General features: G+C 46.8%; 1 protein-coding gene across 11 annotated transcripts in view; it reads left to right on the forward strand.

The window, feature by feature from the left end:
- Positions 1 to 14,570, forward strand: part of LOC119977574 (zinc finger protein DZIP1-like) — a 374,976-nt gene that overhangs the window by 80,967 nt on the left and 279,439 nt on the right. For 10 of the 11 annotated variants that reach the window (XR_005463223.1, XM_038818669.1, XM_038818674.1 and 7 more), the window contains 2 exons: positions 5,393 to 5,554; positions 6,979 to 7,122. The exons of the other annotated variant lie outside the window; for it this stretch is intronic. Coding sequence is in view for 9 of the 10 variants with exons in the window: in XM_038818669.1 (XP_038674597.1) it covers positions 5,393 to 5,554; positions 6,979 to 7,122 (306 nt within the window). In the remaining variant the exon portion in view is untranslated. The remainder of the gene's footprint in view (positions 1 to 5,392; positions 5,555 to 6,978; positions 7,123 to 14,570) is intronic. 11 annotated transcript variants of the gene reach the window in all.

Here is a 14,570-nt window from a genome sequence, read left to right on the forward strand (position 1 = left end):
ACTGGACGCAACAACAAAGAAATGGGAGGAGGATCTGGGGATTGAGATAGGGTGGGGACTCTGGAGTGAGGCACTGCATAGGGTCAGCTCCACAGCCACGTGCGCAAAGCTCAGCCAGACGCAAGTAAAAGTGGTACATGGAGCCCACTTAACAAGAACCCGTATGAGTAGGTTCTTCCCGGAGGTGGAGGACAGATGTGAACGGTGCCAAAGAGGCCCGGCCAACCACGCCCACATGTTCTGGTCTTGCCCCAGACTGGTGGAGTACTGGACAGCCTTCTTCGAGTGGTGGGGGTGAGGGTGGTGCCATGTCTGAAAGTGGCGGTCTTCGGGGTCTCGGACCAGCCAGATCTATTCCTGGTGAGGAGGGCGGACGCCCTTGCCTTTACCTCCCTGATCGCCCAGCGTAGAATCCTGTTTGGCTGGCGGTCAGCAGCACCACCCAGAGTTGCAGACTGGCTGTCCAACCTCTCGGAATGTCTCCAAATGGAGAAAATCAAATTCGCCATCCGAGGGTCAGACGACGGCTTCCACAGAACGTGGGGGCCATTCACGCAACTGTTCCGGGACCTGTTTGTGGCCAACGAACAAGAGGAAGAATAGCCGGGTGGCCAAGAATCAGGGGAAAATGGTCGGGAATCGGGGGAAGGTAGCCGGGGCATGGAGGGGAGAGATGGACTGGGGGGGGGGGGGGGGGGGGGGGCGGACGGCTAAACCTGAGGAGGGAGGGGTGAACCATGAGGGGGGGGAGGGGGGAAGACAGCTAATCCTGGGGAGAGGGAGACAAACTGTGGAGGGGGGGGGGGATGGGAGAGGAGGGCCGGCGGGGTGGGGGTGGGGGCAGGGAAGCGGGGGCCAGAGGGAGGGCACGGGATGCCAAAACCTGCATGACACCTCCAGGAGTGGGGACCGAGGAAAATGGAGATGGAGGACGGGAGGAGCGGCAGAAGCGGGACGGCAGCGAGACCCGTCCGGGAGGGGCGGGCGACAACACACAGCACAGCCAAATATCGCACACTGTGATTTTCTCCCCGGCACCCAAATGTGTGTGTGCCCCCCCAGTCCCCGCCCCACCTCCCCCCACCCCACCTCCCCGCAGGCAGTCGCCTACTTACGTGGTGTGGGTAATTTTGCCAGATGTACAGAGCTGCCGCTGTCGAGCTGGTGCACAGTACCCCACCAGTTATTCTATTTCATATTTTATTATTTTTTTTTATGTTGGGGTGTGCCCTTCTCCTCTAAATATGCGTATATATATATATGTTTCTTATTCTGTGTACATAATGGTAATTATACCTTGTTCAAAAACCCAATAGAAACATTTATAACAAAAAACACTACTAGTTAACTACACCAAGACAACCTGTACTTAACTTCACGCACCCGGCTTAGGTCAGAGGAACAGTGGCCGCTGTTCGATTCTGGAACTATCGAGTCCAAAGGAGTAACTGCTGCTTAGCTAGGCTCATCCGTCTGGTAGCGAGTGTTGAACTTGGACTTGCTTCTGGTGTGCTGCAATTGGAGATGTCTGTGACCGGGGTACCAGATCCAAGAGACGACGAACATGTGGTGAACTCGTCTTCTTATACTTGGGGGATTTTGCGCTCCTCCGGTTTGGGCCCCACTAATTGGGTGATCCCTGATCACTCTGTTCGATTTCTAACCAATAAGTGAGCGGTGATCTGGATGGCTGGGTGTGTCCCAAGTGGTCACTGACCCCGTTGTTTACGCTTACCCTGAACAGGGAGTGGTGCCGAAATGTCTGGGACTGTCCCGGTTGCTAGAGTACCAGTCCTTTGTTTTGGTGAAGATGGGCTATCAAATGCTAATTGGTCGGAGTTTCGATACCGTCTGGACTCCTTGCTAACAAAAGCAAATTACTGCGGATGCTGGAATCTGAAACGAAAGGGACAATGCTGGAAAATCTCAGCAAGTCTGGCAGCATCTGTAGGCAGAGAAAAGAGCTAACGTTTCGAGTCCGATGACTCTTTGTCAAAGCTAACAGACAGAGAGAGTGGGAAATATTTATACTGTGGAGTGAGAATGAAAGATGAGTCATAGCCACAGAAACCCAGGGAAACTTGGTGCTAATGGCCACAGAAACCAAGGGGAAAGAGTGCTAATGGCAGTCCCCAGAGAGGACAAAAGATGTGAAAGGTCAAACAGCAGGGAAACTAGCATCAGAGGATGAACTGTAGGTGTGGGGGGAGGGGAAGGGGGAAGCAAAGAGGAGAAAGGTGCAGGAAAGAAAGAAATGGTAAAAGACAGTTAAAATGAAATGAAAACCAATGGGGCGAGGTGGGGCTGATCATCTGAAGTTTTTGAATTCGATGTTCGCCGGAAGGCTGTAGCGTGCCTAACCGGAAGATGAGATGTTGTTCCGCCAGTTTGCGTTGCGCTTCACTGAAACATTGCAGCAAGCCAAGAGCAGACATGTGGGCATGGGAGTAGGGTCTTTTGTTAAAAAGACATGCTTAACATTCCAGGCCCAAAACGCTCATTCCGGTTAAGCAGCGTTTCACTTGCACCTTGTCATAGAATTTACAGTGCAGAAGGAGGCCACTCAGCCCATCGAGTCTGCACCGGCTCCTGGAAAGAGCACCCTACCCAAGGTCAACAATTCCACCCTATCCCCATAACCCAGTAACCCCACCCAACACTAAGGGCAATTTTGGACACTAAGGGCAATTTATCATGGCCAATCCACCTAACCTGCACATCTTTGGACTGTGGGAGGAAACCGGAGCACCCGGAGAAAACCCACGCACACACGGGGAGGATGTGCAGACTCCGCACAGACAGTGACCCAAGCCGGAATCGAACCTGGGACCCTGGAGCTGTGAAGCGATTGTGCTATCCACAATGCTACCGTGCTGCCCCAATCTAGTCTATTGCATTCGCTGCTCCCAATGTGGTCTCCTCTATATCGGAGAGACCAAATGCAGATTGGGTGATTGCTTTGCTGAGCATCTTCGGTCTGTGCGCATTCAGGATCCTGACCTTCCTGTTGCTTGCCATTTTAATAAAGGACCCTGCTCCCATGCCCACGTGTCTGTTCTTGGCTTGCTGCAATGTTCCAGTGAAGCGCAACGCAGCACGGTAGCATGATGGTTAGCATAAATGCTTCACAGCTCCAGGTTCGATTCCCGGCTGGGTCACTGTCTGTGCGGAGTCTGCACGTCCTCTCCGTGTATGCGTGGGTTTCCTCCGGGTCCTCCCGTTTCCTCCCACAGTCCATAGATGTGCGGGTTAGGTGGATTGGCCATGCTAAATTGCCCGTAGTGTCCTAAAAAGTAAGGTTAAGGGGGGTGGGGGGGGGGGGGGGGGGGGTTGTTGGGTTACGGGTATAGGGTGGATACGTGGGTTTGAGTAGGGTGATCATGGCTCGGCACAACATCGAGGGCCGAAGGGCCTGTTCTGTGCTGTACTGTTCCATGTTCTATGTTCTAACGCAAACTGGAGGAACAACATCTCATCTTCCGGTTAGGCACGCTACAGCCTTCGGGCTTGAACATCGAATTCAACAACTTAAGATGATCAGCCCCACCTCGCCCCATTTGTTTTCATTTCAATTTAACTGTCTTTTACCATTTCTTTCTTTCCTGCACCTTTCCTGCACCTTTCTCCTCTTTGCTTCCCCCTTCCCCTCCCCCCACACCTACAGTTCATCCTCTGATGCTAGTTTCCCTGCTGTTTGACCTTTCACATCTTTTGTCCTCTCTGGGGACTGCCATTAGCACTCTTTCCCCTTGGTTTCTGTGGCCATTAGCACCAAGTTTCCCTGGGTTTCTGTGGCTATGACTCATCTTTCATTCTCACTCCACAGTATAAATATTTCCCATTCTCTGTTAGCTTTAACAAAGAGTCATCGGACTCGAAACGTTAGCTCTTTCCTCTCCCTACAGATGCTGCCAGACTTGCTGAGATTTTCCAGCATTGCCCCTTTCCTTGCTGACAAATATGCATTTCAGGCTCTGAGCCTGCCTGAGTCTTGGCTTGTCCATTTTACCCACTAGGCTTTGCGAGTTTTTCTGTACCTAGTTGTAAGTGGCCATCCCAGATGGCTACAGCCAGTATAAATGATTGATTCTCCTTGGGATAATTGACCTGACTTATTCCCTTTGTAAGGAAGGGCTGTTTTGCTGTCTCTCTGTCATTTATTGACCTATTTTTCTGCTATTTTCCTCTCTCTATTGTTGCACTGGCAGGATTTTTTGAATGAGAAATATTGGATCAAAAGTAGATCTTTCAGCCCTGCCATTCAATTGGCTGTTCAGTACTTCAACTTCATTTACCACATTTTGATTGATGAGCTTGATATATTACCCCCCCCCCCTCTCCCACACACACACACAAACATAGAACATACAGTGCAGAAGGAGGCCATTCGGACAATCGGGTCTGCACCAACCCACTTAAGCCCTCATTTCAACCCTATCCCCTTAACCCAATAACCCCTCCTACCCTTTTTGGACAACAAGGCCAATTTAGCATGGTTAATCTACTTACACTGCACATCTTTGGACTGTGGGAGGAAACCGGAGCACCCGGAGGAAACCCACGCAGACATGGGGAGAACGCGCAGACTCCGCACAGACAGTGACCCAGCAAGGAATCGAACCTGGGACCCTGGTGCTGTAAAGCCACAGTTCTAGCCGCTATGCTACTGTGCTGCCCTCAGGTTCTCTCATTATTCGCACTTGGGGTCACCATCGGTGAGACCAAAGATCCTGCCAGCTGGAATGGCCAGAAAATTTCAGCCAATGTTTCAATACTTTCAGGCACAAATTTAGGCTTTGATCAAGACTCAGTCAAAGAGGTAAACATACACAAAAATGGTTCAGTTTCCTATCAGCTTTCTGTGCTATTAACACATATCTACACTTATAAACAAGAAAAAGAAGCTTTGACAGAGGGTCATCTGGACTCAAAACATTAGCTCTGTTCTCTCCCGACAGATGCTGCCAGACCTGCTGAGATTTTCCAGCATTTTCTCTTTGGTTTCAGATTCCAGCATCCGCAGTCATTTACTTTTAAAAAGAAGTTCCTGCATCTTTAAGAAAATGTTAAGTAGCGCATACTTTTAAAACACTAAATTAGGACACTAAGTATATTGGTAACAAGATTCCTAAAAGGATGAGTTTGAAACATTTTGTTCAGATGTTTTTATGTTATTCCACTTCTAATATCTGATTTGGATTTGATGTCTCTTTGGATATGGCGAGAACAGAAGAATGCACATGCAGATGTTCTGTAAGTACAGTGATATTGTAAAACATTTGTTCTGAGAACTGTGCTATTTCCATGGGGTTCAGCTATCTTGAAGTCAATAAAACAGATTGATACATTTGTTTTGCACTTTACAGACGTAACATTGCCTGCTTTATCTTAGGAACTTGAAAGTAGAATAATGAAAGAAGAGGAAACAACTAAAAGCTTTGAAAACTGGAAGGAGGAAGAAAAAAAGAAGCTAAACTATGAGATGGAGAAAATGAAAGGAATGTTCATTCAAGAGTTTAAAGAAATGACTCAAAAGAATGCTGCATTAGAAGCAGTTAAGTAAAACCTTTAAGATCCTGAGGGTTATTGACCAGATGGCACTCATGTTGGCGAATCTAGGACTAGGCAGTCACTGTTTAAAAATAAGACAAAGATGAGGGGAATATTTTCCTCTCAGAGGGATGTGTGTCTCTGAAATTTTCTTCCTCAAAACACAGTGGACCCAGATTCTTTGAATATTTTAAAGGCAGAGCTCGATGGATTCTTGATTATCAGGAGGGGGGTGGTGAAAGGTTATCAGAGGTGAATGGGAATATGGAGTTAAGGTTGCAATCGATTCAGGCATGATCACATTGAATAGTGTAGCAGGCTTGAGGGGTAGAGTGGCCTAGTCTTGCTTCTAATTCATACATTTGTATGTCAGCAAGTGATTTGCAAACATTTAACGTAATTTTCTTGCTTTTCTTATACTGGCAGATGGGAGACAGTTTCAATGTAAGCGGAGTAGGAACTTTCCAGGTTCTACTAAAAGTTGTGCTTATGGGTTGTGTTGCTGATTATTCCCCCAAATTATTTGCCTTTAAGGAAACTTAGTGCATTATTGTGACATTAATTTCTGTTTATATAATAACTGTTAATAATAATCAATTGTAAATTGCTGAGACATAGGCTCGAATTTTACAGTCAGAATAATGGTGAGGCTAACAGTGTTAAGGAGTAACTCAGAGACAATTACTAGCGCCTGTAAGTGTACAGTTAAACATGGAAATCAAGAAGTTGCTGTCTGGATTTCCCTGCACTTTCACAAGCTTAGGAACACCATTACCTCACTACGGGACTGGGGTGTTCACATGCATGAAGTGGCAGCACTTTCTAGATATTCATTAAACATGGCAAACACATTAGATCTTCTCCATTCAAATATGTAAATTTTAAGCGTGTGGAAAGTCTTAATTACTGCTAAATAACCCCTCTCGCTCTGAGAAGTTGCTTGTGCTATTGTGGGGTCCCATTTTCTGAGGTTTCCAGTGAACCATAATCTTGATGCGGTGACATTTTGAAGATAACTTCAAAAGTCCTTATCCATGCTCTCCCATCCACTCTCGGTGGCCCATCATACCTGCTGTGCTCATTAACCCAGTACCCACTCTGTACAGAACAATTTAACCCTTTAGGAGCAATGGCATATGTGGAAATATTTTTAAAAAACAGCCATACATGATTTTCTTAAACTGATGCTGCAACAATCCTATGAAAGTATCACTCAACCAGACCTTTAACGCATGAACAACAGAAACTATAAGCACTGCTCTTTATTTGTGAAAATAAACACTGAGCCAGTGGCAAACTAGATCACAGAAGAAAGCTTGGAAAGTTATCATTCAAGCGATGTTCTCCCTTGTGTGCAATTGTCTTATCTCTTAACATCTGGGATGTAAAGTATATTTATTTTTATGTTTATTACATATCCTATTTAAGGAACTTTTACAGATAAAGAGTACAAGTTTTCAGCTTAAATCTAGCCTTGGTGCTTTGAAAGACGCACGTGAACTTGATATCCAGGAGGAAAGCCGGCGATACCAACAGGAAGTGAAGGATCTTAAGAATATTTTAGATAAACAGGTATGGTTATGATAATATAAAATAAAAACAGAAAATGCTGGATAAATGCAGCACGTCTGGGAGCATCTACGTAGAGGACAACATAGCGAAGGTTCTTCTGAAGGTAGGAGGGGTAGAAATTTAAAAAAATAATAATAATTTACAGAATGTGGTTGTCGCTGGTTAGGCCAGCATTTATTTATTGCCCATCCCTAGTTGCCCTTCAGAAGGTGGTGGTGAGTTGTCTTCTTCAAACACAGCAGTCCATGACTGTAGGTACACCCACTGTGCTGTTAGGGAGAGAGTTCCAGGATGTTGTCCCAGTGACAGTGAAGGAATGGTGATATATTTCCAAGTCAGGGTGGTGAGTGACTTGGAGGGGAACCTCCAGGTAGTAAGGTTCCCAGGTATCTGCTGCTCTTGTCCTTCTAGATGGTAGTGGTTGTGGGTTTGGAAGGTGCTGTCTAAGGAACCTTGATGAGTTACTGCAGTCTCCTTTGTAGATGGTACACATGGCGGTCACTGTTCGTCGGTGGTGGAGGGTTTGATTGTGTGTGGAAGGGGGAGCAATCAAGTGGGCTGCTATGTCCTGGATGGTATAAAGCTTCTTGTGTTGTTGGAGCAGCACTCATCCAGGCAAGTGGAAAGTATTTCATTGCACTCCTGACTTGTGCCTTGTAGATGGTGGACAAGCTTTGGGGAAGCAGGAGTTATTCGCTGTTGGATTCCTAGTCTTTGACCTTTCCTAATTATGGGGATTCAGCAATGGTAATGCCATTAATGTCAAGGGGCGGTGGTTAGATCCTCTTGTAGGAGATGGTCATTGCCTGGCACTTGTGTGACGCAACTGTAACTTGCCATTTTTCAGCCCAAACCTAGATATTGTCCAGGTCTTACTGCATGTGGGCATGGACTACTTCATTATCTGAGGAGTTACGAATGGTTCTGAACATGGTGCAGTTATCCGCAAACATCCCCACCTCTGACTTTATGTTGGAAGTGAGGTAATTGATGAAGCAGCTGAAGGTGGTTGGGCCAAGGAAACTACCCTTGGGAACTCCTGCAGTGATGTCCTGGAGTTGAGATGATCAACTTCCAATCACCACAATCTCCTTCCCATGTGCCAGATATGACTCCAACTAGCAGAGAATTTTCCCCTGATTCCCATTGACTCCAGTTTAGCAAGGGCTCCTTGATGTCATACTCGGTCAAATGCTGCCTTGATGTCAAGGGCAGTCTCTCTCTCCTCACCTCTGGCATTTAGCTCTTTTGTCCATGTTTGAACCAAGGTTGTAATGAGGTTAGGAGCTGAGTGACCTTGGAGCTACGCAAACCGAGCCTCCGTGAGCCAGTTATTGCTGAATGAGTGCCACTTGTTGATGACTCCTTCCATCACCTTGCTGATGATGGAGAGTAGACTGATTTGTCCTGTTTCTTGTGTACAGGACACACCTGGGCAATTTTCCACATTTCTGGGAAGATGCCAGTGATGTAGCTGTACTGGAACAACTTGGCTGGGAGTACGGCAAGTTCTGGAGCACAAGTCTTCAGTGCTAGTGCTGGGATATTGTCAGGGCCCATAACCGTTGCAGTATCCAGTGCCTTCAGCCGTTTCTTGATATCACATGGAGTGAATCGTATCAGCTGAAGACTGACATCTGTGATGCTGGGGACCTCTGGAGGTGACCAAGATGGATCATCCACTTGGCACCTCTGGCTGAAGATTGTTGCAAATGCCTCAGTCTTGTCTTTTGAACATATGTGCTGGGCTCCTCCATCATTGAGGATGGGAATATTTGTGGTGCCTCCTCCTCCAGTGAGTTGTTTAATTGTACGCTGCTATTCACGGTTGGATGTGGCAGGAAGACAGAGTTTATATAGCTGGAGAGGGGGATGGAGGGGTTGGGGCAGAATTGACGATCATGGAAAGATCAGAGTTAAGGAGAAATCAACAAAGATTTCATAGATTCAAGACAAATGGGGTATTAGTGGTAGCATTAAAGACTAAGAAAGTGCTGGTAGTAGCACAAAGGTAAGATAGCAGAATGTGTTAACATGTGAACAAAGGTCAATGCTCAGAGAAAACAAAACAAGATAGATGGCCCTGTGGGAGGGGGTGGTGGTGTGTGTTTGTATTAGGATAAACCAAAGAAACAAAAATGGGGCCAAGATGTGGGGGAATGTTCACAGTCTAAAGATGTTGAATGCCGTGTTGAGTCCATATAGCTATAACATGCCTAATCGGAAATTGAAATGTTGTTCCTCAAGTTTGTGTTGCACTTCACTGGAGTCATAGATGTTTATAGTATGGAAACAGAACCTTCGGCCCAGCTTGTGCATGCCACCCAGTTTCTATCACTAAGCTACTCCCACCTTCCCGCATTTGGCCCATATTCCTCTATACCCAACCTGCCCCTGTAACTGTCTAACTGGATTTTAACGGAAACAATTGTACCCGCCTCTACCACTGCCTCTGTGACACTCACCACCTTCTTTGTGAAGAAATTTCCCCTCCGGTCTCTTTTGCATCTCTCCTTTCTCACCTTAAACCTATGCCCCCTAGTTCTAGACTCCTCTACATTTGGGAAAAGGTGTTGACTATCTATGCTCCTCATTATTTTATAAACCTCTATAAGATCACCCCTAAGCCTCCTACACTCCAGGGAAAAAAGTCCCAGCCTATCTCACCTCTCCTTATAACTCAGACCATCAAGTCCTGGTAGCATCCTCTTCTGCACTCATTTTAGTTTAACAGTATCCTTCCTATAATAGGGTGACCAGAACTGAACACAGTATTCCAAGTGTGGTCTTACAAATGTATTGTACAACTTCATCAAGACATCCCAACTCCTGTATTCAATATTATGACCAATAAAACCTAGCATGCTGAATGCCTTCTTCACCACCCTGTCCACCTGTGACTCCACCTTCAAGGAGCTAAGAACCTGTACCCCTAGATCTCTTTGTTCTGTAACTCTCCCCAACTCCCTACCATTAACTGAGCGAGAGGGCCGGCAAATTTCTCCCTAGCTTCCTACAATGTCCTGGGATACATTTCATCAAGTCCCAGGGATTTATCTATCTTGATGTGTTTTACTATCTCCAGCAACTTCTTCTCTGTAATATGTACACTCCTCAAGACATCACTTTTATTTCCCCAACATTCGTGCCTTTCTCAACAGTAAATACTGACGAGTAATATTAATTTAGGATCTCTTCCATCCCTTGTGGATCTGCACAAGATGACCTTGTTTATCCTTAAGAGGCCCTACCCTCTCCCGAGTCACCCTTTTATCCTTTATCTGTAAAAGCTCTTTGGATTTTCCTTTGCATTATCTGCCAAGACAATCTCATGTCCCCTTTTTGCCCTCCTGATTTCTGTCTTAACTCTACTCCAACAAGCCTTATACTCTTCAAGGGATCCACTTGATCCCAGCTGCCGATGCATGTCATATGCCTTCTGTTTCCTTTTGACCATGGCCTCAATATCCTGAGTCATCAAGGGTTCCCTCCTTCTACCAGCCTTACCCTTCATTCTAAGAGTAATGTGCTCACCCTGACCCATAGTTAATACCTTTTTGAAAGACTCCCATTTACCAGCTGCCCCCTTGCCTACAAATAGGCACCCCCAATCAACTGTTGAAAGTTCCTGCCGAATACCCTCAAAAGTGGCCTTTTCCAAATGAGAAGTTAAACTTTCGGACCAGAACTATCAGAACATAGAACAGTACAGCACAGTACAGGCCCTTTGGCCCACGGTGGTCCTAATTAAGGTCAACCTAATCTACACCCCTTAAATTTACTGCTGTCCATGTGCCTGTCCAAGAGTCGCTCAAGTGTCCCGAATGACTCAGACTCCACTACCTCTGCTGGCAGTGCATTCCACGCACCCACCACTCTGTGTAAAGAACCTACCTCTGACATCTCCCCTATACCTTCCTCCAATCACCTTAAAACTACATCCCCTCGTGACAGCCATTTCCGCCCTGGGGAAAAGTCTCTGGCTATCCACTCTATCCATGCTTCTCATCACCTTGTACACCTCTATCAAGTCACCTCTCTTCATTCTTCACTCCAGTGAGAAAAGCCCTAGCTCCCTCAATCTTTCTTCATAAGACATGCCCTCCATTCCAGGCAGCATCCTGGTAAATCTCAACTATACCCTCCCCAAAGTATCCACATTCTTCCTACAATGAGGCGACCAGAACGGGACACAATATTCCAAGTGTGGTCTAACGAGGGTTTTGTAAAGCTGCAGCAAAACCTTGTGGCTCTTAAACTCAATCCCCCTGTTAATGAAAGACAACACACCATACGCCTTTTAAAAAAAAAAAATCATTTTTGAGGTTTTTTTTGGCATTGTAACAGCAGCAATATAAACAATGTACAAAAAAATATAAACATAGTGCAAATACCACCTCCCTCCCCCACAGGTCCCAACATTAATTAACCCCCTAATCTATGCTAAAGTAACCCCCTCCCCCCTTCTGCTGACGATTAATTCTCTGCGAAGAAGTGGATGAATGGTAGCCACCTCCGGGCGAACCCTGACCCTCTCTCATGGCGAACTTAATTGTCTCCAGGCAGAGAAAGCCAGCCATGTCCGATAGCCAGGTCTCCGACTTCGGGGGCCTCGAGTCTATCCATGCTAGTAATATCCGCCTCCGGGCTACCAGGGAAGCAAAGGCCAGAATGCCTGCCTCTTTCTCCTCCTGGATTCCCGGATCCTGCGACACCCCAAAAATTGCCACCTCTGGACTCAATGCCACCCTTGTTTTTAATACCTTGGACATGACCGATGTGTTGGGTCTGCGAGGACTGCGTTTACTGTAGCAGTGAGAGAGACAGACTTCCAACACTTGGAGAAATGCAACTCTATTTTATTGAATTACCAACTGTTACACATACTTAAACTGTGGGTTGACACTATGCTGAGTTGACTGGAGACCTGAGGCTAACCTGACCAGACTATCTTACTACCACATGGTGGATGTTCGTGTTGTTGCTCACTAGCTCTGGCTGTCTCAGAGGCTGCATCACAAGAGAGCGGGAAAACTAGTGCCCTCTGGCTTTATAGTGGCCGTGTCCTGTCTGGTGATTGGCTGCTGTGTTCTGTGTGTTAATTGGTCATCCTGTGTGTCAATCAATGTCTGTGCACCATATCTTTGTGTGTATATTATGACAATGACGTCCACAAACCCTGCCATAATCCCCGCAGTTTTGGACATGCCCAGAACATGTGGACATGGTTCGCTGGTCATCCCGCACATTTTTCACACCTATTCTCCACCCCAAAGAATCTGCTCATCTGGGCCACTTTCATGTGAGCCCGGTGAATGACCTGGAATTAAATCAGGCTAAGTCTGGCACAAGTTGCGGTCGCGTTAACTCTACTCAACGCGTCCGACCAAAGGCCCTCCTCTATCTCTCCCCCCCAGCTCCTCCTCCGACTTTCGCTTCAGCTCCTCGGTCTGCATCTCCTCTGATCCCAGAAGCTCCTTATAAATGTCTGAAACGTTCCCCTCTCCTCTCCATGCTCTGGAAACTACCCTGTCCTGAATCCCCCTTAGCAGCAGGAGGTACCTTCCTACGCAGAAAGTCCCACACCTGCAGATGTTGAAATTTGTTTCCCCCCGCCAATGCAAACTTCTCCTCCAGTGCCCTCATACTTGGAAAGCTCCCCTCTATAAACAAGTCTCCCATCCTGTCAATCCTCGCTCTCCGCCATATTCGGAGCCCCCCATTCATCCTCCCCGGGGCAAACCGGTGATTATCGCAAATTGAGGACCAGACCGACGCTCCCAGATATCTCCTCCTATGCCCCCAGATTCAAGGCTGCCACCACCACAGTGCTGGTGGAGTACCGCGTCGGCGGGAACAGCAGAAGCGTGGTTACCAGCGCCTCCAAGCCTGTGCCCATGCAAGAAGCCGCCTCCATACGCTCCCATGCTGACCCCGTCCCCCCACCAACCACTTCCTAATCATGGCTATGTTAACCGCCCAGTAATAATTGCTAAAGTTCGGCAGCACCAGCCCCCCCTCTCCCTGACTCCGCTCCAGCATTACCTTCCTCAATCGCGGGGACTTTATTAACCCGCTTAAAAAAGGACCGTGGAATGAAGATGGGGAGACATTGTAATACGAACAAGAATCTCGGGAGGACCGTCATTTTCACCGTTTGGACTCCACCATCTAGAGACACCAGGAGTGCATCCCACCTCCGGAAATCATCTTTCATCTGATTCACCAACCGGGCCAAGTTCAATTTATGTAGCCGGTCCCAATCCCGCACCACTTGGATACCTAGGTACCTGAAACTATCCCCTACCACTCTAAACAGCAGTTCTCCCAGTTGCCTCTCCTGATCCCCTCGCCTGGACTGCAAACATCTCGCTCTTCCCCATATTAAGCTTATACCCCCAAAAGCCGGCCGAATTCCCCTAAAATTCCCTTGATTCCTTCCATCCCCTCATTTGGATCTGAAACATACATAAGAACATAAGAACTAGGAGCAGGAGTAGGCCATCTGGCCCCTCGAGCCTGCTCCGCCATTCAATTAGATCATGGCTGATCTTTTGTGGACTCAGCTCCACTTTCCGGCCCGAACACCATAACCCTTAATCCCTTTATTCTTCAAAAAACTATCTATCTTTACCTTAAAAACATGCAATGAAGGAGCCTCAACTGCTTCACTGGGCAAGGAATTCCATAGATTCACAACCTGTGGACTCAGCTCCACTTTCCGGCCCGAACACCATAACCCTTAATCCCTTTATTCTTCAAAAAACTATCTATCTTTACCTTAAAAACATGTAATGAAGGAGCCTCAACTGCTTCACTGGGCAAGGAATTCCATAGATTCACAACCCTTTGGGTGAAGAAGTTCCTCCTAAACTCAGTCCTAAATCTACTTCCCCTTATTTTGAGGCTATGTCCCCTAGTTCTGCTGTCACCCGCCAGTGGAAACAACCTGCCCGCATCTATCCTATCTATTCCCTTCATAATTTTAAATGTTTCTATAAGATCCCCCCTCAGCCTTCTAAATTCCAACAAGTACAGTCCCAGTCTACTCAACCTCTCCTCATAATCCAACCCCTTCAGCTCTGGGATTAACCTAGTGAATCTCCTCTGCACACCCTCCAGCGCCAGTACGTCCTTTCTCAAGTAAGGAGACCAAAACTGAACACAATACTCCAGGTGTGGCCGCACTAACACCTTATACAATTGCAACATAACCTCCCTAGTCTTAAACTCCATCCCTCTAGCAATGAAGGACAAAATTCCATTTGCCTTTTTAATCACCTGTTGCACTTGTAAACCAACCTTCTGTGACTTATGCACTAGCACACCCAAGTCTCTCTGAACAGCGGCATGCTTTAATATTTTATCGTTTAAATAATAATCCCGTTTGCTGTTATTCCTACCAAAATGGACAGAAGCAGGTTGGCCGCATACAGCGAGACTCTGTG

Source organism: Scyliorhinus canicula, chromosome 14 (assembly GCF_902713615.1).
Source record: "Scyliorhinus canicula chromosome 14, sScyCan1.1, whole genome shotgun sequence".
Classification (NCBI taxonomy): domain Eukaryota; kingdom Metazoa; phylum Chordata; class Chondrichthyes; order Carcharhiniformes; family Scyliorhinidae; genus Scyliorhinus; species Scyliorhinus canicula.